The following is a 26,704-nucleotide window of genomic DNA, read 5'->3' on the forward strand; positions in this document are numbered from 1 at the left end:
TTCTGTAAATGTCGGTTAAGTCTGTCTGGTCCAATGTGTTGTTGAAATCCAGTGTTTCCTTATTGATTGATTTTCTGTCTGGATGATCTCCATTTTTGAAAATGGGGTATTAAAGTCCCCTGTTGTGATTGTACTGCTGTCTAATTCTCCCTTTTGAGGTCTGTTAATATTTGCTTTATATGTTTATGTGTTCTGATGTTGGGTGCATCAATATTTACAAATGCTCTATTTTTTGATGAATTTACCTTTTTAGTATCATATGATGAACTTCTTTGTCTCTTGTGAGTTTTTGGCTTAAAGTCTATTATTTTGTCTGATGTATGTATAGCTAGCTACCCCTACTTTGTTTTGGCTGTTTGCATGGAATATCTTTTTCCATCCCTTCACTTTCAGTCTGATGTGTCCTTAAAGCTAAAGTGAGTGTTTTGTAGGTAGCATATTTATGGATCTTGGTTTTTCATCCATTCAGCTACTGTGTCTTTTGATTGGGGGAATTGAGTCTATTTATATTTAAAGTAATTATTGATAGGTACAGAATTACTTCCACCATGTTGTTGTTTTCTGGTTGTTTTTGCAATTCCTTTGTTTCTTTCTCTTACTCTCTTCCTTTGTATTTTGATGATTTTCAGTAGTGGTATCATTGGGTTTCTTTCTTTTTTTTTTTCTTTTTTTTTAAGATTTTTATTTATTTGACAGAGAGTATGAGCAGGGGGAGGGGCAGGTAGAGGGAGAGGGAGAAGCAGGCTCCCCATTGAGCAGGGAGCCCAACGTGGGGCTCGATCTGAGGACCCTGGGATCATGACCTGAGCTAAAGGCAGACACCTAACCCCTGAGCCCCCCAGGCGCCCCTGTCTCTTAATCTTCACACTAGAGTTGTGATTTACCCAACACTTTTACAACATTAGCGTATTCTGAATTTAACTGTATGTTTACCTTTATGAGTGAGTTTTATACTTGGATAGTTTTTCCTGTTGCTAATTAGCATCTTTTCAGCGTGAAGAACTACATTTAACATGTAAGGCTGGGGGGCGCCTGGGTGGCTCAGTCATTAGGTGTCTGCCTTCAGCTCAGGTCATGATCTCAGGGTCCTGGGATGGAGCCCTGCGTCGGGCTCCCTGCTTGGCGGGAAGCCTGCTTCTCCCTTTCCCACTCCCCCTGCTTGTGTTCCTGCTCTTGCTATCTGTCTGTGAAATAAATAAAATCTTTAAAAAACCAAACCAAAACAAAAACAAAAAAAACAAAAAACATGTAAGGCTGGGCTGGTGGTAATGAACTCCTTTAGCTCTTGCTTGTCTGGTAAACTCTATCTCTCCTTCAGTTCTGAAGGACAACTTTGTGGGGATGGTGTTCCTGGTTGGCAGTTTTTTCTTACCAATTGCAATAGACCATACCACTCCCTTCTGACCTGCAAAGTTTTTGCTGACAAATCTGTTGGTAGTCTTATGGGGTTTCCTTTGTATGTTACAAGGTTTTCTTTTCCTGCTTTAAGATTCTTTAACTTTGGACATTTCAATTATACCATGTCTCAGTGTGCATTTCTTTAGATTGATACTTTTTGGAACTCTTCAGGCTTCCAGGCTCTCTGACAGGATGAATTCCACTGGCCTGTTTTCCAAGATTGCTGATGCTTTCTTCTGTTTGATCTAGTCTGTTGTTGACCCCTCTACTGAATTTTTCAGTTGTTATTGTGTTCTTCAGCTGTATGATTTGAAACTTATTTTCTCTTTGTTGAAATTTTCATTTTGTTCATGTGTTGTTCTGACCCCCGTGAGCATCTGTATAACTGTTAATTTGAACTCTTAGGTAAGTCACTTATTTCTATTTCATTAAGGTCTGTTTCTGGAGTTCTCTTCTTTTGTTTAGAACATACTCCACCATCTCCATTTTCCTTCGTTGTGTGTTGGTTTCTACCCTTTTAAACAGCCACCTCTCCCAGTCTAGAGTGGTCTTGTGGAGGTGAACCTCCTCAGTTAGGCTGGCCCAAGCTCTTGGTTGCTTCTTAAATTTTTGTCATTATCTAAGACAACTTTTTTTGTTCTTGGTGCTTCCTACTAGTTGAGTGTTTGTCAAGACTGCTTAGCGTTCCAGTGGATAAGGTCACAGCACATAGTTGCAGTTTGATTAGAAGCCAGATTCTCAGATAGCAGCTGGGAAAATATGTAAGTTACACCTCTTTTTGGGATAAACAGTGAGATGGGTGTTTTTCCCATCTTCCCTAGGCCAAGTTCCTCCGCACTTGGCTGAGGTATTTAGCCATGGCTGGGGAGGTGGGGGAGTTGGGGGAGTGTTGCTCCTGCACCCATTAAAAACTGCTTCTTCCTTTTTTTTTTTTTTTTTTTTTTTTTTTGCTGCAGTCCCGTGGAACTCCTGAATGCAAGCAGCATTGGGTCTCAGAGCCAGGTATTCCAGGGATATGTTGGGTGGCAGCTACTAAAACTGAGGCACAATGTGCATAACCTTCCAGGGAGATACGGGTGCTTTGGAGTGGGCTAGAGGGGAGCAGATGGAGGAGGCATCCACTGGCTTCCCCGTTCTCTGCTGGCAATAGGAGGCAGCCCCTAGAGGTGTGCTCAGTGTAGAAGCTGGACTCTGAGGCAACAGCTTTTAATATGTGCAACCAGATCCTTTTCAGGGAAAGATCAGGAGCTAGACCTCTAGGGCTGGTTAAGCACTATTTCTTTGTTAGTTTTCTGGGTCTGGTCTCGTGGATACAAGCCCTATTGGCTTTAAGAATTAGGTTTTTTTCGGGGACCTGGATGGCTCAGATGGTTAAGCGTCTGCCTTTGGCTCAGGTCATGATCTCCAGGTCCTGGGATCGAGCCCCTGTCTGGCTCCCAGCTCAGCAGGGAGTCTGCTTCTCCCTCTCCCTCTGCCTCTCCCCCTGCTTGTGCTCTCTCGGTCTCTGTCTCTCTCCCAAATAAATAAATAATATCTTTAAAAAAAAAGTTAGCTGTTTTAGGAGCCCATCTCTCAGCCTTAAAAGTTGAGGTGCTAAATGTGGGGTCTAAAGGCTCAGGGAGAACCTTGCAGTTCGTAGCTTCCAGCTGATTATGTGGCATCATGTTGGGGTTGGGGTTTGTGGTGAGGGCTTGGCTCAGCTTTTCCTGCCCATTTCAGTGTGTGTATTTTTTTGATTGCCAAATGTGTAAGAGTAGCTCAGCTAGTTGGATTTTTTTCATCAAAAATTAATCTGGGTGTAGTGGCACATTTGCTGTATTCTGGGGAGGAGTTCAAGGGCCTCCTGTGTCACCATCTTGGGCCAGAACCCTCAGCTAACTTCTTAACACGTTTTGATGTGACTCGGTTTTTCCCCACCTTGTATTTTCAAAGACCTTGTATAAGTAACTCATTGCATACTTGTTTTATAGCTTGATTTTTCAGTCAACTTAAATTCTAAGCAGCATTCTTAATATTCCACATCAGGACAGATCCCATTCAAAGAGAAGACGTTTCTTATATACCTTTACAGATGGCTGCATCCTCTAGAAGGGCTATGGATGCGTGATGTGTCATGTGAGAACTCCCCTGCCCGCTCCCACCTGGACAAGACCCCCTGAGTGCGTCTTTGTTCAAATCTTCCCCAGGTGGGTCAAGTTCAAATATCAAAACAGTGAGGAAGGCTGGGGGACAGGTTGGAAAAAGGAAGTTCTTGGGCCAGCCTGACTTAACTCTATTTGTATTTTTGTTTCCTCAAAACTCTCCGTAATTTTATTCATCCTAACACTCATTTTGAAATTTTGCACAAACATCTGAGAACAGATGAACCCCGCACGGACTAGAGAAAGAGGTCGTACTTTAGGAGAAGATACTAACAAAGGGATCGTTTCTTTTAAATCTTCTAAAAGTAGGACTATCCTAGCATTAAAAAGCCCTGAAAGGATTTTTTTTCAAGTTTTTTATTGTGGAATCTTTAGTTGTTATTTTTTAATGGACTTAAATTGTGACTTTATTTTCATCTCTTTACCAATTTGAAAGTCAAGTTTCACAAGGCCGAGTTAGAGAAATGAAAAATTGCTGCTGCTCCCTCTAGAGGTTCCTATACCCTGTGGCAGGATTACTGTCAATTATTAAGAGACTGCATGTGGGGCACCTGGGTGGCTATTGGTTATGATCTCATCTAGACAGGATTTACACACAGTTTGTTATGTAACTTAACTGCGCAAAATGCTACAAAAACAGAAGGTATTAAGTAGTGTGGCAAAGAGCATACTAATTGGGGTCCTGATCTTTTCCTGCCGAGGGTGAAGGAAGGGCGAGAATCCCAAGGTGGCACCTCATTGAGAAAATGGCAGTGTCTCAGTAAGTGACAAGAGCTGGTCCTTACTCAGGAAGTTCAGATGACGAAAATCCCAGTGCATAATCGTGCTAACAGGTAAGTAAACTGATAGTAAAATGAAATCCTAAGTAACAAACTTAGCTCTGCTGCTTTAGAGAGCTGTTAGATCTAGAGTTTTGTTTTTAGGAGCTAGATCTTTTCTACCTTGGGTTTGTAAAGGAGCCAGGGGTACATGGACCCTTCGGAAGGTTCGACATTGTTTTTTCTTTCCCCACACTTAAGCTTTGTGTTAATCCCATATGTATAACTGCTTTCATTTGTGGACGCTAGTCAGAAAATTTCTATACTTCACAGAACTATAAAGATGGTGGTAGCATCCACCTATAAACACAATTTCCATACACATGTGAAATCTTGATAATGCATACTATTTCAAAATGACACCATACTAGAGACAGAGAAAGATAGTATTTATGTATGGTAAAAAGGCAAGTGAGTGAAGCTATACTTTTATTGCACTACTCTTAGTACATCCACAACTATTTCCACCTAAATAGATCTTTAAAATAAGCATACACAAGTATTGACTATTATCTACAAATATTTATTGTAACACTTGAATAGAACTACAGGAAGCCCTTGGCACTGATAGAAAATATTGATTCACTGTTAGGTTACAAAAATTTATACATAGCAAAATTTAATGCTCTTTACATAAAAAATATTAGACTACTTAAACAAAACTTTCAAAAATTCCTGGTAATAGCTACCAGAATTAGAAAAGTAAAATTAGGCTTGAGACACTGCCTGTTCTAGAACACTGGACTCTAACAGCACCTCCACTGCTGGAAAAAAAAATTTAAGTCTGTCATGCAACAGGAAAACAAAACACGCTACTCTGGAACAACTGTTCCACACAAAAGAGAGCTTTTCCCAATTGAAAAAAAAAAAAAAGTCAAGATCCAAATAGGCATTTTTAGGCATTAACAACAACAACAAAAAGAATCCAAATGAAATATTATACTTGAAGTTCAGTTTTAATAGCATCTTGATAAAGGTATGCTTCCTTTCATTTTAATACATTTCTGCACATGTATATGTTTTAAAATCCAGGAAACAGCCAAAGCACAAGTTAATTCTTAACAGGAATATACATATACAACCCTATATTATGCAGCCCCTTTTAAAAAGCACTAATGCACCCGACAGTTATATGTATCATTTCATAAAGAACAACACAAAGTTTACCATCACTAATAACGCAACACCTATAATCACTAATGTTCTGGAACACAGTGGTTTAGAAGGCAAGTTTCTTTTGAAAATGGCTTAAACTCAAGCAGGTTTTTTTTTTGCTGAACATCGAACTTTTATTATTCCAGGAAAGACTTAAAAAATGAAATAAATACCAACCCTAATTTAATTACTTAAGTACTCAAGTCTATAAAAGTAGGAGGAGGTCTGTGGTCTATTTGTAATTAGGTTTTAGATAGTTGGTATGAAACTGTAAAGTTGCTATTCAGACCACATAAAAATGGTTTAGAATGGTGGTCATTTTAATAAGGTACCACTTCTTAATTAAGAAAAACCTTGGTGGAACAAAAGTCTATGAAGGATTTGGGTCTCCTGTTGTAAAATAAGTTCTTAGAAATTTAAAACAAGTATTCATGAAGGCAGAGCTGACATTTATTTCCCAGGAAGAATGACAACTAGGCCATTTTATTTAAAGAAAATCGATTTTGGAAAGCTTGTCAAGGAGTCCGAATCCAGCTTCTTCAGTAGCAGGTGTAGCAGAATTATAGTGGCTCCTTTTAGCATTATTGAAAAATAGATTTCTAATTGGATCAGGAAATTAATGTGGCCTGGACTCAAGGGGTAGAGAAGGCAGCTAATTTAAAAAAAGTCAACTGTTAAGAATCACATTATCTTTGAGCCAAAGTTTAATAAATGTCAGCTATCAGAAATGGAATGCCCCCCACCCCAACTCCATTTTATGCCCTATATAGGTAAAGTGACTGGAGGACAGATGGCGTCTATGAATTGATGGTCACATTCCTTGATGGCGGCACAGCCTCAGTCCCTCTCAAGGAATAGGCCAGATTTATAACTTTACATTTGGCCAACTTACATGTTTTTATTGGTGTATTTAGATTATTTACATTTAAAGTAATTATTGATAAGTACGGACTTATTTCCATTTTGTTAATTGTTTTGTAGTTGATTTTGTAGTACTTCTCTGTTCCTTTCTTTTTTTCTTGCTCTCTTTCCTTGTGATTGTTGATTTTCTGTAATATTATGGTTGGGCTTTCTTTCTCTTTAATTTGGGTGTACCTATTATAGGATTTGGCATCTGTTACGGGTTTTTTGTTATTCATCCATGTCCTATAGTAGTCTCAATTAAGTTATAGTCACTTAAGTTCTAAAACATTCTAAAAGAACCTTTGTATTCTCCCCTTCATGTTATATGTCATCATATTGTATATGTTTTTGTTAATAATTTTCTTACTTTTAATTATGGTCCTTTCTTTTCCGCTTTAGGAAGTCACTTTAACATTTCTTGTATGGCCACCTAGCGGTGATGAACTCTAGTTTTTGTCTGTTTGGGAAACTCTTTAACTCTCCTTCAGTTCTGAACTGCAACCTTGCCAGGCAGTGTATTCTTATTTGTAGACTTTTTCATTTCATCACTTTAAATACATCATGTGACTCCTTTCTGATCTGCATAGTTCTGCTGAAAAATTAGCTGATAGCCTAATGTGATTTCCTATGTAACTAGTTACTTGTTTCAACTGTTTTTAAAACTCGCTCTAATCTTTAATCTTTGACATTTTAAATACTGTTGTTGTGTAGCGGACCCCCTTATGTTCTCATCTTGTTTAGAACTCTCTGTGCTTCTTGAACTTGGATATTTGTTTCCTTCCTCAGGTTAGGATAGCTCTCAGCTCTTACTTGTTAAAATATATTTTCTAACTCTTTCTCTCTCTGTTCTCTATCTGTGACCTCTATTGTGTGAATTTTGTTTGATTCGTTCAAAAGATCCCTTAACCTATCCCCATTTTTTTCTTTTTTTCTATGCAGCTATGGTGTTTTTTATTATACTGCCTTCTACTTCACTCTTCTTTGTTCTGTATTCATTCTCTACCCTACTGTAGCTTCTCTCAAGTGTAATTTTCACTTCCATTATTGCATTCTTCAACTCTGAATTGTTATTTTCTATCTCTGTTGAAATTCACACTGAGTTCAACTATTCTCCTCTCCTATCTGGCAAGCATCTTTTTAACCATTATTTTAAATTCATAATCACATAAATCGCTTATCTTTATTCATTTAGTTCTTTTTCTGATGTTTTGCTTTGTTTTTTTCTTTTTTAGCATACTTTTCTATTTTGCTTAATTTTTGGTGTTTATTTATATGAATTAAGCAGAACAGTTACTTCTCCTAGACTTGAAAGAATGTTCTTTTATATGGCTATTCCTGGTGTGGGCTGGCGGTGGCTGTGGCTGGCATGGGATAAGCAGTCCCAGGTCTCCCCCTGTGACCTGGGAGGTCAGCTGAATCTGATGTGGGGGCAGGTCAGGGTGTCCCAGAGTCCTCCACAGAGGGAGCACCCAACCAGGGTGTCTGGAGCCGAGGTTGGATGGATTAAGGTGTCTTGTGATGCTCCACACAAAGGGCACCCTGCTAAGTTGCTAGAGCCAAGGCATGCTTGTGGTGAGGGGAAAGCCCTGGTGGAGTGACTGGAGACCAGACATTTCTGTGCATGGGATGTCCTGGCAAGTCATCCGGAGCCAAGGTGGTGCAAGTGTACAGTGTTCTGGAGTGCTTTGCCCCTGTGTCCCCTGAGATGGGTGGAGGTGTCATGATCACTGACCAGGGATGTCTTGGTGTCTACTGCATTGGGGTCACCTTGGTGGATTATATGTGGCTTCTATGGGCTATTCTCTGAAGTGGCAGCCTGGCTTTAGCATCTGGACCTTGCTTTTATTGATGCTGTCAAGATGAAGGAGCAGCATAAACTGTGGCGCTTTCCAGCCCCTCCCACCCAGAGACAGTTCCGGAGTTTGGTGGGATTCTTGGGCTGGTTCCTTTTATATCCTACTTGCTGTTTTAAACCCAGAGTTTTGTCTGTGCCCCGGGGCAGACATATGTGTTCTTGTTACTCTCTGTCTGCATTCCAATTTGCTGTGTCAGATGTGTCTTCATTATTGTGTCTGTGTCTCCATCACTCTTGCTGATCTCTAAGTAGTCCAAATGTTGTTGTGCAGAAGCTGTTCAAGAAGTCCTAAAGTTCTTCTTCAGGAGGAATTGTTCTATAAGTAGATGTAGACCTGGTATGCTCCCAGAAGAGAGGAGTTCAGGGTCTTCCTTCATTGACTTCTTGGATCCTCCTTTTCAAACAATGTGTATGTTTTGTATGGATAGTGCCACTTTTCTTTATGAATTCATCCAGTGAATAATGTCCACTTTTTCGCAATGATAAATAATGTGGCTATGAACATTCATGGACAAGTTGTGTAGACATATGTTTTCAACAACTTTTGGGTATGTACGTCGGAGTAGAATTGTAGGGGTCACATAGTAATGCTATGTTTAATCTTTTGTGGACTGTCAGACTCTTCCAATCTTAAACTCCTAACAGTATGTGAGAGAATCAATTCCTCCATATCTTTGCCAATACTGTGTTTCTCCTTTTTAAAAAACATTAGATTGTTTTTAGTGGATGTGAAGTAGTTTTAATTTCTATTTCATTCTGTTGGCTAATGATGTTGAGCATGTTTTCATGGGCTTATTGAACACATAGATCTTTTTTTGAGAAATATCTATTCAGTCTCTGCTTTTAAAAAATTGGGTCCTAAGAAGAAAAATTTGTTCTTATCATTAATTTGTGAGAGTTCTTTATATATTCTACATACAACTCTTTTTTCAGATATATGATTTGTAAATATTTTCTTTTATTACGGATTTTTCTTCTCACTTTCTCGATGAGATATTATACTAGTATGCTCAGGCTACCATAACAAAATATCACAGACTATGTTATATAAACAGTGAAAATTGTATACTTGGGGAGAGAGAGAGACAGTGATGGGGAGTGGAGAAGAGAAGGAGAGCAGGAGAGAGAGAGAGAGAAAGAGAGAAAAATCTTCCTTTTATCATTGGATAAAATCCAATCAGATTATGGCTCCACACTTATGGAACTCATTTAATTACTTAATTCCTTTTTTTTTTTTTTAAGAAAGGGAGTGAGCTGGGGGGAGGGGCAGCAGGAGAGGAAGAGAAAATATTAAGCAGGATCCACACCTAGCATGGAGCCCAACATTGGGCTTAATTTTGAGACCCTGAGATCATGACATGTGCCAAAGGCAAGGGTCAGATGCTTAGCTGACTGGGCCACCCAGACGCCCCCTTAATTACTTTTTAAAAGCATCTTGTCCAAATACAGCTAGGTTGAGGGTTAGAGCTTCATCATATGAACATGAAGAGGACCACAGTTAAGTCCACTAGAGATATTTTTCCATTTATTTAAATCTTCCTTATTGTTTAAACATTTTTTGTGTAGTTTTCTGAATATAAGCTTGGACTTTTAAATTAAAAGTTTAACAAGTGGGGTAAGAGGAGCCAGCGGCCGGGAAGGTTCTAGTCTGTTCTGCCTCTTGGCAGCCGCCCCCTTCCACACAATCACGCCTGCCGCCTGCCACCGCCTCCGGACCACGGACCCCCTCAAAGTGAGCGAGCTTAGGGCCTTCCTGAAAATGTGGAGGCTGGATTCGAGCGTTCTGCACACCGAGGAATGGCGCTTCCTGCGGGAGTGTGTGGAGAGCGTGGGGGGTAAAATACCACCTGCAACTCGTAAAACTGAATCAGAAGACAATATCAAGGAAGAAAAAACAAATAGTAAGAAGGCGGAGGAAAAACATAAAGAGAGATGAACCATCAAGTGAGGAAAGTGATCTAGAAATCGACAATGAAGGTGTGATTGAACCAGATACTGACGCCCCTCAAGAAATGGGAGATGAACCGAGGAACTAATGGATCAGGCAAATGATAAAAAAGTGGCTGCCATTGATGCCCTAAATGATGGTGAACTACGGAAAACCATTGACTTGTTCACAGATGCCATCAAACTGAATCCTCCTCGCTTGGCCATTCTGTATGCCAAGAGAGCCAGTGTCTTCATCAAATGACAGAAGCGAAATGCTGCCCTTCGAGACTGTGACAGGGCTATTGAAATAAATCCTGATTCAGCTCAGCCTTATAAGTGACGAGGGAAAGCACACAGACTTCTGGGCCATTGGGAAGAAGCAGCACATGACCTTGCCCTTGCTTGTGAACTGGATTACGACGAAGATGCTAGTGCAGTGCTGAAAGAAGTTCAACCGAGGGCCCAGAAAATTGCTGAACATCGGAGAAAGTATGAGCGAAAACGTGAAGAACAAGAGATCAAAGAAAGAATAGAAAGGTTTAAGAAGGCTCGGGAAGAACATGAGAGAGCCCAGAGGGAGGAAGAAGCCAGATGACAATCAGGAGCTCCTATGGCTCTTTCCCAGGTGGCTTTCCTGGGGGAATGCCTGGTAGTTTTCCTGGAGAATGCCTGGAATGGCAGGGGGGAATGCCTGGAATGTCAGGAATGCCTGGGCTCAGTGAAATTCTTAGTGATCCAGAGGTTCTCGCAGCCATGCAGGATCCAGAAGTTATGGTGGCCTTCCAGGATGTGGCCCAGACCCCAGCGAGTATGTCAAAATAGAGCAATCCAAAGGTTATGAATCTCATCAATAAATTGTCAGTCAGATTGGGAGGTCAAGCATAATGCCCTTCAGACAAATAAAGCCCTTGCTGAAGGAAAAGCAACGATCACCCAAAGGATGTCGCAATGATACAAAGCAGTGTACCTCTGACCTTCTCATGAAGAAAGCTGGGGTGCTGAGAAGAGAATCCCTACCCCTCTGCCCCACCTGCAACTGCAACACTCTACAGTGGTTTGCCATTAGGGTATTCATTCAGATACTGTTTTCCTACTAGGAATTACAAACTTTAAACACTTTTTAAAAACATATTAAAAGGGTGTATTAGTCTCTACATTGTCCTTTACTAATCATTTCATTTTTTTTCCTTTGGATTAACTGGGCAAGGAAGATACTTCAGTGTGGAAGATTTATTGCTCAGTTTGAGTGAAATAAAGGTTTATTAGTGGGAAGAAGCAAATATAACATTTAAATAGATGAACTTTGACCTGGAGATACAGTTTCTGAGACATTTTGACTTGTCTTTTTAAATCCTTGATTTTTTATTTTTTTAGGATTTTATTTATTTATTTGACAGAGAGAGTGAGAGCAGGAGCACTAGCAGGGGGAGTGGGAGAGGGAGAAGCAGGCTTCCCGCGGAGCAGGGAGACCGGTGGGGGCTCCATCCAGGACCCTGAGATCATGACCTGAGCCGAAGGGAGAACTTAACTGACTGACTCACCCAGGTGCCCCAGAAATGCTTTATTTTTTTAAACAGAATTTATTTGGATAAAACCATTAGGGCCACCAGTATTGCAGTAGGACCTAGGTAGGGACTGGAAGTGCCTGGCAGGGCAGCAGCAACCTTATTCCTTTTATATAGGGTGCACGCTTGTGCAGATGCATTTAAATCTTACACTGTGGTAAAGGGATGATTTTTATAATGCTGCAGTAGAATTGGATTACTTAGGTGTGTTCTTCTCTGATTTAGAAAATAAATGTTTTGCATTATTTCCACATAGGGGAAATAAGGGAATACTTTTCTTTTGATATTTCTGTGTTTAGAGTGACCTTTCCTGGTCAGAAAAGATCCATCTCCTGGTGCACTTTCTACTTGTTTTCACCTCCCCCCGCACCACCCCCCCATACTCTTTTTGAGCTAAAGATAGTCCTTTGTTACTGGCATCATCACTACTATATCATTCACAACATAATTCTGCAAGTGTATGTCATGCTGGGTTTAATATGTAATACAGTGATTATGTGAGGTAATAGCCATAACAGCTGTAGTTTCTTACTTGGCCAAAAGATTTCATATTTAAATGTTAGGTTTCCGCTTTGGTGGAAATCTTACCATGTCAAAAGAGGTCGGAAGGAGGGATTGGATTCCCTTCGGCGTTCAGTCTTCTAGTTAGGAAATACCTGTTGCAGTTGGAATTTATCTTACATCATTCATCTCTGTAGTTTGGAGAGTATGAGGTTTGAATTCACTGATAGACATAGAAGGGAACAAACATCTTTGATCCAACGTGAATTATACAATCGATGAGATCCATGGTTCTTCATTGTGGGGTTGATGGCATTATGAGTCATTGTGCTCCTGTTTAGCTCTTAAGTACTACATATCCCCCACCTCTCCCTTTTCTCCCTCCCTCTCCTCCAAGGATAAAGACATGATAGACTTTTCTATTGTACATTCAACTCTCAACATTAATTACGACTAAGTCCAGGCACTGTACCAGGAATTGCTAGGTTTCTACCTGTCTTCCAGTGTCAAGTACTAGTGTTTAAAAACAGTTTCAAGGGATGAGACCCTCTGTACTTTGCTTATTTGAAGAATCAGTGGGTAAGAGCAGTGAAGAAAATTCCATGGAATACATTTTTGAAGTAGCGCGTTTATGAAGTCAAGTAAGTGGATCCAGGTTCTAACCCTTTGCTGTACACAAGCAGATAGAAATGCATCTGTTATATAAGTGAGAAAAAGCTGTAGGCTAACGCAGCATGCTTTTTAAACCCTTTAAAAATACTCAGCATATAAACTTGTGTTTGAGCTTGCCAGCGGTTTTTGTTGTTGTTGCTAATGTGTGTTCTCTCTCAAATTTTCTAATGTGTGCTTTGAATAACTTTGGGTTCCTTATTTGATTTACTTATTATATATTACTTAAGTACATTTTAACATTGCAAATATTACAAGTGGGTAAAAGTAAAATTGGTCTTCTGAAAATGTGTCCTGTGCTTTTAAGTTCCACAAATAACAAAGTACATTCATTTTAATAGAAACTCAGTATCATTTCTAAACCAGAAGTCTTTTTTCTTATGCTAACAATGATATAAGAAGGAAAAAGTAAAGGAGGTTTTTTCTGCTTAAAAATAAATAGTTATTGGATTTCTAGCTACATTAAAAATAAAGTATGGTTTCAAACTGGAAAAAAATTTTAAAAATATTTTTGATGTTATTTTGATGCTGTTGTAAATGTCTTCTTAACTTTTTTCAAATGTAATAGTGGGCATAAAAAAATACAATTGATCTTGTGTATTAATATCCTCTGCAACCTACTACACTCATTAGTTCTAATAATGCTAATTCATTATTATAATGAGCTAGGATTATAATTATGTTCAGTTATATGGAATTATAATTATTAACATATTATTAACACATTATTTGTTCTACTGTTTTGACTTCTTAATATTTTTTATGTATCAAATCGTCTGCAATTTAAGATAATTTTCTTTGTCCATTGTCCAAGTTTTAATGGTCATTTGTATTTTAGTTGAATTATAATAGTCCTTTCGATATTATGAATGCAAGTCATTTGTCAGATATACTTTTCTCCCTTCTGTGGGTTTTTATTGGAAGATAAAAAATAAAATTACTGAAATGAAAATTTTACTCTAAGAATTAAGAGAAGACTTAGCATGCAGAAGTATGAATCAATGAACTTAAAGACTGATCAATTGAAATTGTGGAGCTTGAGAAGCAGAACAAAAATGAATGAAGACAAAGTATAACAAAGACTAAGACCTTTAAGACACTAGAAAGTAAACCAGTATTCACATAATAATAGTGAATTATCCTCTCCAAAATGAGAGGAGAGAAAAGGAGTACAAAGAATAGTTGTTTTGGTCAAAAACTTCTCAAAATTTTGAAATAAACATATGAACACGTTCAAATACCTCAAGAAATTTCAACCAGAATAGAATCAAAAAGATCTACAATGAGACAATCATAGTAAAATTTCAAAAACCAAAGACCTCTGAATCTTGCACGTATCAAGCTAAAAGTGACTCATTGTGCACCAGACATCCACAATGAGATTTCATAAATAATAAAAGCCAGAAACAGTGGGATGATATACTTAAAGAGGGAAAAAGGAGAAAATCTTGCCATCAACCAAGAGTTCTATATGTGGCCAAACCAATTTTTGAAAAAATTAAAACATTCTCATATAAACTAGAGAAAAAGGGCGCCAGGTGACCCATTCAGTTGAGTGTCCCACTCTTGATTTTCACTCAGGTCATGATCTTGTGGTTGTGGGATCCAACCTGTGTCAGGCTCCAACTCGGTTAGGGGACTGCTTCAGGTACTTTCTGCCTCTCCCTTCTCCTTCCCTGCGTCTCTCCCCACTCATGGTCTCTCTCTGTCTAAAATAAATGAATAAATAAAATCTTAAAAAATAAATAAATAAACGAGCTGAGAAATTTTATCACTAACATGCCTGCTAAATTAAAAAATGCTAAAGTAAATATTGAAGCCTTAAATGAAATGATACCACACAGTAATTTGAAGCAACCTAAAGAAATAAACATGATTAAGGGGAATCACATCGGTACATATCAAATGAAAATTACTGTATTTTTCTAAAGCCTCTTCATTTCTACATGGATTAAAAGACAAAACAAAGATAGCTTATGTGTTTTAATAAACACACAGTTTATAAAGTGTATAGGTAAACATGCAGTGCGTGACAATACAGGAGGGACAGGGGTGTATAGAAACAGATTTTTATATGCTACTGACCTAAGTTGATATTAAATTGGACTAAATTTTTATATTCAAGATAATATATGTAATCCTTACTATATCTACTAAAAATAACTTTAATATGCACAGAAGAGGAAATGAGAAAACAATCCATGAGATACAAAGGGAGGGTAGTAATAGATATATTAATGAAGAAAAAATATACAACATATGGAAAAGAAATAGCAAATGGTAGTAGAAAATTCCTTATCATCAATCACTTTAAATGTACATGAATTAGACTATCTAAGTAAAAGACACTATTTGTGATAATGGAAAAACCATCATCCAACTTTATGCTTTCTATAAAAGATTCACTCTAGGGCTTGGACGCGGGACCCTGATATCAAGACCTGAGTTGAGATCAAGAGTCAGCGCTTGATAGGAGAGGAAAGATGGCAGAGGAGTAGGGAACCCTGTTTCAACTGGTACCCGGAATTGAGCTGGGTATCTACCTGACCACCCTGAGCACCCACGAAACCAGCCTGAGATGTAAGAAGATCTGGATCTCTACAAACAGAATATCGCAGGCGGTTGGTTTTGAGGTACTAAGAGGGGAGCCCTGATTCTGCGGGCAGATATCGGAGGATAAATGGCAGCGGGAAGGTGCCTGGCCGTGGGGATCCTACACCTCCGGTGAGTGACAGCCTCATGTCCTGGGGATGGGGCACAGACTCACAGACCAGTAGCGGCAGGGAAAGGACTTTAGGGCGGCCCCCGGGCGGAAACCTGGAGCCACGGGGTCGCACGTGGGAACCGGGAGCTGTTGGCGGTTTTAGAAGCACAAAGGGCAGAGACATGCTCCGACCTGGAGGCAGGACTGGGGGCGCTGCAGAGGGGCACACAAACCAGGACCCTGCAGTTTATAGCAGCACGGACAGAAACGCAGACGGTGTGGCCTGGAGAGCTCACTGAAGAACAGACTGCGGTCTCTCTGCTCTGAGGCAGAGGGTTGGAAACGGTCTCCTCTGCTCTGACTTATGGAAGAGACGTGGAAAGCCACCAGAGAACAAAAGCCCCCCGAAACCAGTTCCCACTGAGCCCATCCCCCGCCACAGGGGGGTAGGGCAACTCTGCCCAAACAGGGTTGCCTGAGTAACAGCACACCAGGCCCCTCGACCGGAAGACAGGCTGGGGAAACAAGAGGCCAGCAACCCTAAGGTCCCTAACAGGTGCATCTTGCTTGGGTATTGGTCAATAATTTGGACTCTGTACATTCCCTCAAACGTCTGTCAACAGAATGACTAGGAGGAGGAACCCCTAAAATAGAAAAGACTCAGAGATTATGACTTATGGTGCAGATTTACAAATGGATGCAGATATAACCAAGATGTCGGAGAGGAATTCAGGGTAGTAGTCGGAGAGGAATTCAGGGTAGCAATTGTGAAGACAATGGCTAGAATGGAGAAATCAATCAATGGCAACATAGAGTGTCTAAGGGCAGAAATGAAAACTGAATTGGCAGAACTGAAAAATGCTATCAATGAGATCCAATCCAATCTAGATAACCTAACACCAAGGCAAGTGAGGCAGAAGAACAAATAAGCAACCTGGAAGACAATATACTAGATAAAAGGGGAAAAGAGGAGGCCAGGGAAAAACAACTCAGAATCCATGAAAATAGAATCAGAGAAATAAGTGACACCATGAAGCGTTCCAATGTCAGAATAATTGGAATCCCGGAAGGAGTGGAGAGAGAGAGAGGACTAGAAGATGTATTTGAGCAAATTGCAGCTGAGAATTTCCCTAATCTGGGGAATGAAACAAACATTCGTGTCCTAGAGGTAGAGAGGACCCCTAGAGGAGAACATAGGCAATAACCTCTTTGACCTCACCCACAGCAACTTCTTTCAAGATACATCTCCAAAAGCTAGTGAAACAAAAGCAAAAATGAACTTTTGGGAGTTCATCAAGATAAAAAGCTTCTGCACAGCAAAGGAAACAGTCAACAAAACAAAGAGGCAACCCACAGAATGGGAGAAGATATTTGCAAAAGACACTCCAGGTGAAGGGCTGGTATCCAAGATCTATAAAGAACTTCTCAAACTCAACACCCAAAAAACAAATAATCAAGTCAAAGAGTGGGCAGAAGATATGAAAAGACACTTCTCTGAAGAAGACATACAAATGGCTAACAGACACATGAAAAAGTGTTCATCATCATTAGCCATCAGGGAAATTCAAATCAAAACCACATTGAGATACCACCTTACACCAGTTAGAATGGCAAAAATGGACCAGGAAAGAAAGAACAAATGTTGGAGAAGTTGTGGAGAAAGGGGAACCCTCTTACACTGTTGGTGGGAATGCAAGTTGGTACAGCCACTTTGGAAAACGGTGTGGAGGTTCCTCAAAAATTTAAAAATAGAGCTACCCTATGACCCAGGAATTGCGCTCCTGGGTATTTACCCCAAAGACACAGATGTAGTGAAAAGAAGGGCTACATGCACCCCAATGTTCAGAGCAGCAATGTTCGCAATAGCCAAACTGTGGAAGGAGCCGAGATGCCCTTCAACAGACGAATGGATAAAGAAGATGGGGTCCGTATATACAATGGAATATTACTCAGCCATCAGAAAGGATGAATACCCAACTTTTACATCAACATGGATGGGACTGGAGGAGATTATGCTAAGTGAAATAAGTCAAGCAGAGAAAGTCAATTATCATATGGTTTCACTTATTTGTGGAACATAAGGAACAGCATGGAGGACATTAGGAGAAGGAAGGGAAAAATGAAGGGGGCAGAAATCAGAGGAAGAGACGAACCACGAGAGACTGTGGACTCTGAGAAACAAACAGGGTTTTAGAGGGGAGGGGGGATTGGTCAGCACGGTGACGGGCATTAAGGAGGGCACATACTGCATGGAGCACTGGGTGTTATACGAAAACAATGGATCGTGAATCACCACGTCAAAAACTAGTGATGTGTTGTATGGTGACTAACATAACATAAGAAAATTAAAAAACAAATACTGAGAAAAAAAAATTTATGTATAACATTTAACCATGTTGTTAAACTATATCCTCTATAATTACACATCTGAGAACTAAATAATGGTGATTAACGGCATATGGGCATAGATGACCATGGTATTCTCATGAAACTCCAGGAAGAAACCGGGATTCCTTATACAGAGTAATGATTGCAAACTCTTCCGGTGTAGACACAGTTTGAAAATATGTGTTGATGAAGTAGGATGACAAGAATGGATTGTTCAGGTCTGGATTTCATCTCAATTCCAGCTATCTCAGAGGCCAAGGGAATGAATTTTGTCATTGTACTGCACACTAGTTGGGATACTGCCATAGACACAGAGCTGGTAAGTATGCAGCAAATTCTCTCAGGGAATGACTTGTGAAAGCAGAAGATGGAGAAGATACTGTGACAGGCAGAGAAATAATCCTATATTTCAACGAAACAGGACACAAAAAAGCCTTTATAGTGGCATTAACCAGAACAGCCAAGTTTTCATAATGGCCAAAAAACTGGAAACTAAAAATTAGTGCATGCACTGATACCTAGTGATGCTAGTTTCCTTAAGTCAAACTCATTATCTGGAGTGTACATAACTGTGAACTACTCTTGAAGAAAATTTCCAGTGAAGAGTAAGACCAATTATGATAATAGTAAAAGACATGGGTTCAGTCACAAAAAGTAGATTTTGACTGGCTTAAACCAACGTCCATGTATTGTTCATTCAATATATACATAGAAAAATACTGTCAAATATGACAGTAATGGTGCTCAATCTGTGATGTCCAAGACAAAGTAAAGGGGTTCACCCTAAGAGTTGTATGATGAGAATTGGCATGGCTAAAAAGAGTGTGAATGTAATGGAAACTTATGAACGTGCTCAGGTAAACAGTTGTCTCTAAAGTCTTGTTAACTATGCTGAATTTCAAGGCTCAGAATTTAAAAGGCATCAAAAACAGCATAAGGACTTAAGCCTGAAATAGGCTGTGGATGGAATCAGAAAGCAACATAAATGTATCCATTGAAAAATATAAAAGGTGGGCTAATGAGGGGAGGAAATGAAGGCACAAAATGGAATGTTTTGAGATCACTAGGGCAAAACAGTCCTTTGATAATACCACCTGTAAAATTACACAACATTCTGAGACATGCAGCCCATGACTGCAGCATGTGATCACATAATGGTTGCTGAACTGGTGAGAGTGTTATACTTTCCACTATGAATGTATTTTTTAATGAAGACAACCTTTGCCACTAAAATCCAAGGACTCTTCTAAATAACTGGGAGAATATAATGTAATTGAGAAAATACTGAAGTGAATACTATGTATTTGTCTTTTCTGGATTTCATTGACCTGTATCTCTTCCACATCAATTTTTTAAAGATTTTATTTATTGCAGAGCAGATACAAGTGGGCGGAGCGGCAAAGGGAGGAGGAGTCTGCTTCAGGACACAAGTCTGCAATGGACGCAAGGCTCGATCCCAGGACCCTGGGATCATAAGCTGAGCCGAAAGCAGACGTTTAACAGCTGAACCACCCAGGCGCCCCCTTCCACTTCATTGTAATTTATGCCCTCATTTTATTCATCCTGGACTATTTCAGAAATTACTTAACTCCAAATGCTTCTTTTCCTTGGCTCCCGTTCTTTTTTAAATATATATAATTTATTTAGGATGTATGTCACCTGTTCTTGCCAAATGACAAAAAAATACAATAAATAAAATAAAGATTTTTACTCTGAACTATTTCAAAAAATAAACGTAATGAAACCATACAGATGAACGTGTAATTTTATTGTTCAAGTAAGAGAATTGCCAATATGCGGTCAATTGCCAACAAATGATAATCTTTGTTATCTTGCATAATGATAGTCCTTTGACAGATCAGTTGTAATTAGGATGATGTGCATACGATGGAGAGGGTTGACGAGTTGTCCTTGAAAGTGAGGCAGCAGAAGTATCACCTATCATTGGCATTGTGCACCATGGGTTGCCGGCCGGTTGCAGGTTAGAAAAACGAGCCTCACTGGCTGACAAATCCGCATATCTAGTTGGAAAAGTGGAAGGCTCCACCCTCATACCAAAATAACTGCTCTGTAAGGGAGATATGATACGGTACTGAGATGTAGAAGTTGTAGTTGTAACGAAGTTCACAATGTGGCCATTTGCTTGAGTGTAGCTGCTATGTGAGTACATGTGGAAAGTGGTCAACTGGTTTAAAGTAGCATGTGGCTCCATTCCAATTTGTCCCGGTGGTCTAACCGACATTGCTGATGCAGGAGAAAAATCACTTCTCATAGGGGCCGTTGTAGTAGCAATTCTCTGGCTGGGAGAAAGCTTCCTTATTAGAGGCACATTTACGTTGGTGGAGTTTGAACATACCCTTTCTCCGCTAGTTTCAGCAACAAAACCAGAATTAGGTCTCTCCACATTATCCACTGCTCTGCAGGGTTTCTTGTTGAAACCTTGAACTAATGAAACTGTAGAAGCATTTTTAATCCCGACTCTTCTTTTCATTCTTACTAAAAGATGGGGGCAGCCTCGTTTAAAATATGGATTATGATAGTACTGTAACTGAAACCAAAGGAGAACGTTACTAAGTGACATTTCCAACTAAGATAGAAGATAACCTATAAAATCTGACTGTAGTTTCATCACAAAAAGTCATCAAATAACATATTTAGTATGTTAGTATTTTTAAGAATTTACTTACTGGAAACAAACGTTTAATTACGGTTCATGAAAATGTGTTATATATTTACAGATAACAGTGAATAGCACTTTAAGTGGCTTCAGGACCTTATTTAAATTGAAGTTCACTGGTAACGATCAAAGATACTACCAAGATTTCTTATACCCCTGAATGTTTCATGCCTAAGCTGGCCTCAATTTTTAAAAAATGTTAAAAATTTAAAAATCTGACTTTAGCCTATACACACGAACATATTTACTGCTATACAAGGTGAAATCTTATATATTCTTTATATAAGTAATAACATTTTTGCGTACCTTGCTTAAAACAGAAACTTCTTTTTCCTCTGCTAGAAAGTCAGCCAGAGAAGCAGATCTTTGAAAACTCTGTCGCATTTTACTAAATCCATAAAGATTAAGCTGGCGAACTAAACTCCTCATACTTCCAGTTTCAAATATCCTGAAGGGAACCTTTCTCTCCAACACTTCTTTCTTGAAGAGTTCCTCATCAATCACTATAGAAGTTCCCTTCTCATCCCACCAAATTGACTTGAATTGATCACTTTCAACTATTTTCCAAAGTTTCCTGGGAAAGGTCAGAGAAAGAAAATCATTATCTTCATCTGGTTCAGAGACACAGAATGTGTAACATGGTCTTTTTATCAAGGATCCTCCTGACAAGGCCTGCAAAGCATTTTCTTCAATCATAGACCTCAGGTCCACATCTCCAGTGAATGTGTGATCACACAAAGGAGCGCTAATGGAGGCTGCGGAACCAGTCGATCCATCTTTAGGAGAATCATCTTGAATTTCTGAAGAAACATGTGCCATCTCAAATAAGTTTTCCTTCAGCTACGTTTCTCATCTGCATGGTTTTGAACACTGCAGCTTCAAATGCCGCTTTGGCTGGCCTCCGCAGATAGACTACCCAGACCGTCACAATGCTCTACCACTTGAGTAGTTGTGACATCACAAGATGCCTGTTTCCTAGCAATTAAAGCCAGACTGTTTACTTGTGAAATTCATTTCAGTTAAAATAAAGTACTTAAAATAAAAGTTATGTAGACAGCGACCAAAAAACTAAGATGTACAAAATCTTTTTCACAAAATTTTTTAAAGAAATAAATACATAATTATATTTAGCCCCTGATATAAAGTTATTTCCTTCTTCTAAACACACTCTTACTAGGTTGGTGCCAATAACATAAAACCTGGTAAGTGAAACCTGCAAAAAAATGAGTAAAACAAAAGATTTAAAAAGCCCTGACGATTTGGAACTTAAATCTGTGTAACCTGTATATAAAGAAAGTCATTGAGACCACAAGTTAGTGGTTGCCCTGGGCCAGGTGAGAGGGGAAGGGAAAGTTCTGTTTAAAGGATTTTTTCTTAAGGTGTTGAAAATATTTAAGAATTAGGTAATATGATACAACATTACAAAGATACAATTGCCCTTGAATTTTATATTTTGAAATGGTTATTTTTACATAATGTGTATTTTACCTCAATTTTTTTGCCTCAATTTTTTAACAGTAGCCTGAATCTGTTGTTATTACTGACTAAAATAAAATGTAATTAAGTTTCTGAATATAAAGTTAACTTATCTGTTTCTCATATGTAAGTATTCTGTGTTAAATAGTATCAAATACATTTCATAGTCATATTAGTGGAATAAATATGATTTTGTTTGGTATGTCTGTAAATACCTGTTAGATAGGAAGTAAAAGATTTTAAGAGATGTCAGGAGATCTACCATGAATGAGATCCTAAAGAGTCGGAGATAAAAAAATAACAGGACAGTGTTATAAATAAAATCTATTTCTATGTGTCTCTTGGGAAAATTGCTTTTATTGCAACAGCCAATGTATATACAAAAAGATTATGTGGGATAATCTTTGTGCCCAACAAACAGAATGTACATTTGTAAGGCAATCTCAATTCTGAGTAAAAAGTTCCTTTTCTGTCTAGCAATAACCACACTCCACCTACAGTAAGAATTTCTGTAGGTTCATGGTATGATATTGTGACTCCTTTGTCTTTTTAATACGTGTAGAAGAAATTAATTATTTTTACAATTGCCGTATTTTATCATGCCTCAGAGATACCAACATTAGGCGGATGTCTTAGTTTAATGTACTTTTTAAATCCAGAATTTTATGTATTAACAGTAAGTAATAAACATTTTCACATCAGTAAATATTTCATGAAGATAAAAGGATACTCGCTCCAGGGTGGCTTTGTTGGTTAAGCATCCAACTCTTGGTTTTAGCTCAGGTCACGACCTCAGGATCATGAAATCAAGTCTCAACTCAGGCTCCGCACCCAGCTGTGAGTCTGCTTCAGATCCTGTCCCTACCCGCCTTCCCCGCTCCACCACTTGTGCAAACTCTCTCTCTCAAATAAATAAATAAAATAAATCTTAAAAAAAAAAAAGATACTCCCTCCAGATGCAGGTTCATGGATTTTGACAATTATTTCATTCAAACATTTTTTTTTTTTTGCAAAATTGTAAAGATGTGTATTTATATTCTGGGGCATTTCCTTAATTTTCCACATGCAATTTTTGGGGGGGCCTAGTGATTATCTACGGCTACAAACAATGGTGTGTATATGTAGAGAAAACAGCGAGTTAATGGGAGGAACAGAAAGCAGAAATCACATTAGATGTAGAAAAGTTTCATCAAGTAGGGAGAAAGAAGAGTTTGGGGATTTTAGGGAAAGATGGCCTAATTCAAATTTCATCTGACTCTAAATTTTAAACCTTACCTCCATGAAGATAAAAGACATGAGCTATTTTATCTGGAAAACATGAATAGAATAGGTTGTATCTTCTTAGCTATATAGAAGAATAAGATTTCTGTCTTTGCGATCTTTTTATCACTTAAGATGTGATGCACCTTACATTCTCTCTGGTTGGTGCACACTCTATCACAAAACTGTTTTCTTTCTCTTCTGTCTTTGTGAAGAGGTTTTATAGACTGGGTGCAGATTTTGTTTTTAATTATATTCCTCCAGTCTGTGTTATATTTAACCTGGAGGCTACATGAAAAGGAACAGGCAGATGAGAGAAGGTTAAGGTTGCAAAATGAACTAGGAGACAGGAACGGTCATGTTAGGTGAGTAAAGCCCCTCATTTCAGTAGGAGTCCTAAGAGATTTCAGGTTGAAAATAAAATGCCTTATGGTTGGAACATGCTCCAAAACTATAGGACCGCAAATAAGGAGCAGCTCCAACATCTCTTTTTCAGCTGCTTCTACCTATCCCTTTCTCTGCCTAAACCCAGATATTTTGCAATACTTGTATCTGTCATAAATCTGGTGACTTTAGGTTTTTTTTTTTTTTGTCCTGGAGGCTTGAAGTTGACAGAAGACTCTGTCAACTGATTCTATGTGAGAAAAGAGAACATGCTGATGAGCACTCTCAGGTTGGACAATGGTTAATGGATTATAAATTTTGTAGTTAATAATTAGTAGAAGGATGAACTGTTTAATTTTTTAAGCTAAACCTCAACCGTATGGGGACATAACATAATAAAGAAATTAAAAATAAATAAAATAAATAAATCTCAACCAAGTGGCAGAAAGGCAGTGTATTTTGAGTTAGTCGGATGTTTTGCAGCACAGGCTATGTGAAATTTAAAAAGTGCACCCAGGTACACCTGAATTCCCTCACTCTGTGACTGTTCTCTTTAACTTTACATTTAAATTTGTACACTGCCAATGACCTACTTTTAAACTCTGAGGCTTTACCGTATGTAGATGTTTTCACAGGTATTTTCTAAAAATAAACTTTACAAGTCAGCTTACATGTTCTGAGGAGAGAGGAGTGGGCTGGGCTGGGCTGGGAGAAAGGTATAATCTTTAATATCTATACATTTGACTTATGGATTGCTGGGGGAGATAATGGATTTCATTTCTTACAATATTGATTTCCTTCTTCCCTTAAGCTCAGTTGTCTCCGGTTATTTAGTCATGTCTTGCTTTAGACTTCTCGTCTCCTTTCGTAATATCTTAGATCTCCCTCTTTTCACCTACTCTTCTGTATTTCATTCTCTCCTTCCCTTTTTTTCTTATTCACGCAGTCACTCTGGATTTAAAAATCATTTAAAATAACATCTTTCTTTTGCTAACATTGTATCTTTAGCTTACATTATTTCAAAAGAACATGTTTATGACATCTTTGGGTGAGTGGTGAAATCATCTGCAAATGACTATTTCATATTTCCATATTTACACGTACTTCACAGGTAGATATGAATGTTCCATTCTCTTCTCTCCTCTGTAGTTGTAAGTGCTACAGGATACTTTCTATCTCGTCCTTTTAAGAAACACACTGTCTCTCTTTTGAGAAATTACGTATTTCGTATGTTATCCTTTTGATCCATTCATTATGAAAATATCTTCCTTTCATATTTCTTATAGATCACGTCTGCTAATAAGAAATGTAGTCCATTTTGGAGGCGCCTGGGTGGCTCATTCGTTAAGCGTCTGCCTTCAGCTCAGGTCATGGTCCCAGGGTCCTGGGATCCAGGCCCGCATCGGGCTCCCCGCTCCGCGGGAAGCCTGCTTCTCCCTCTCCCGCTCCCCCTGCTTGTGTTCCCTCTCTCGCTGTGTCTCTCTCTGTGAAATAAATCTTTTTTTAAATGAAGGGGAAGGGACGCCTGGGTGGCTCATTCGTTAAGCGTCTGCCTTCAGCTCAGGTCATGGTCCCAGGGTCCCAGGGTCCCGGGACCGAGCCCAAATCGTGCTCTCTCCTCGGCGGGAAGCCTGCTTCTCCCTCTTCCCCTCCCCCTGCTTGTGTTCCCTCTCTCCCTGTGTCTCTCTCTGTCAAATAAACAAAATCTTGAAAAAAAGAAAGAAAGAGAAAGGAAGGAAGGAAGAAAGAAAAAGAAATAGGAAGAAAGAAATTTAGTCCATTTTTTATTTGGGTATATCTATCTGACCACTCCCAGAGGTCACTCACAATTACTAAATTTCTCCTCAGAATTTCATCCACTGGTTTTAGCCGCATTTCTAACCTAGAAAGTCTGATTTCAGAACTCGCTTTGGAACATCAGTTGATCATTTATCATTAGGAAGTGATCTATGTTATCCCCAGTTTTTTGCTCTGAAATCTACTTTGATATTAATCTGACCACCAAGCTCTTTTATGACTAGTACTTTTATGACTTTTTCCCATCCCTTTACCTGTGTTTTATTAATTCATCTTTACTTACTATTTTTTTTCTTATTTATTTTTATTTTTTAAAGATTTCCATTCATTTATTTGAGAGAGGCAGAGAGCACAAGGTGGGGGAGACAGAGGCAGAGGAAGAAGCAGGCTCCTCGCGGAGCAGGGAGCCTGATGTGGGGCTCGATCCCAGGACCCTGAGATCGTGACCTGAGCGGAAGGCAGACGCTTAACCCACTGAGCCACCCAGGTGCCTCCTTTGTTTTCTTATTTAGTGTGCATTTCTTGCAGGCAGCACTTAGAGTTTTTTAAAATCCAGCCCAACAAGCTGTGCCTCCTTATTAGGGCATATAAGTCATTTACAGTTAATATACTGATTAAAGTTTTCTACGTACCCTATCAAATATGTTTTATTCTACTTAATCTCTTTTGCTGGCTTTTTAGCTATAACTGTCTTATTGTTAGTTGTTGTTTTGAGTTAATAATACACATCCTCAACTTATTCTAATCTACCTTCAAGGAATATTATATCTCTTCATGTACAGTAAAAGCATCTGAAAATTATATATTTCCCTTCTTCTCTTACAAGCCTCTTTGGCAATGTAATGCATTTTACTTTTCCTTATATACCCATAGTACATTGTCATTATTTTTGTGTCAATAGTCAACACTCAGATTTAGACTGAAGGAAAACAATTTTACAAATTTATTCAGGTACTTAGCATTTTCAGCCTTTGTCCTTTTGTGCAGCTCCACTACGTATCTGTACCACCTTATTAGTCAATTAATAAAGTAGTTTGTAGGTAGAGCAAAAATACCAAAATTTTATTAAAATTTTAATGTTTTA

General features: G+C 38.8%; 1 protein-coding gene and 1 long non-coding RNA gene across 2 annotated transcripts; one reads left to right on the top strand and one right to left on the bottom strand.

Annotated features, from left to right (window-relative positions):
- The first annotated feature begins 2,358 nt into the window (after positions 1–2,358).
- Positions 2,359–19,637, top strand: LOC114218038 (uncharacterized). Its single transcript, XR_015767214.1, has 4 exons — positions 2,359–2,400; positions 3,470–3,584; positions 4,248–4,372; positions 19,401–19,637. It is a non-coding gene; the product is annotated as an uncharacterized LOC114218038 (long non-coding RNA).
- Positions 19,638–19,884: 247 nt separating this feature from the next.
- LOC148162055 (heat shock transcription factor, Y-linked-like) lies at positions 19,885–21,522 on the bottom strand. Its single transcript, XM_088020322.1, has 2 exons — positions 21,010–21,522; positions 19,885–20,574 (listed from the first exon to the last, which is right to left on the bottom strand). The coding sequence occupies exons 1-2, from the start codon at positions 21,520–21,522 to the stop codon at positions 19,885–19,887; spliced, it is 1,203 nt and encodes a 400-aa protein (XP_087876448.1).
- Positions 21,523–26,704: the final 5,182 nt, after the last annotated feature.

Source organism: Eumetopias jubatus, unplaced genomic scaffold, assembly GCF_037043125.1.
Source record: "Eumetopias jubatus isolate StellerSeaLion01/CBP00866 unplaced genomic scaffold, mEumJub1_p1.0 scaffold_23, whole genome shotgun sequence".
NCBI lineage: Eukaryota > Metazoa > Chordata > Mammalia > Carnivora > Otariidae > Eumetopias > Eumetopias jubatus.

What these genes read in the sequence shown, in the direction of transcription:
- LOC148162055 (XM_088020322.1), bottom strand. Translation starts at nt 21,522, where the DNA reads ATGGCACATGTTTCTTCAGAAATTCAAGATGATTCTCCTAAAGATGGA. An exon ending in AAGTTTCTGTTTTAAGCAAG is followed by an intron (nt 20,575 to 21,009) that starts GTACGCAAAAAT and finishes CTTTGGTTTCAG; the next exon opens with TTACAGTACTATCATAATCC.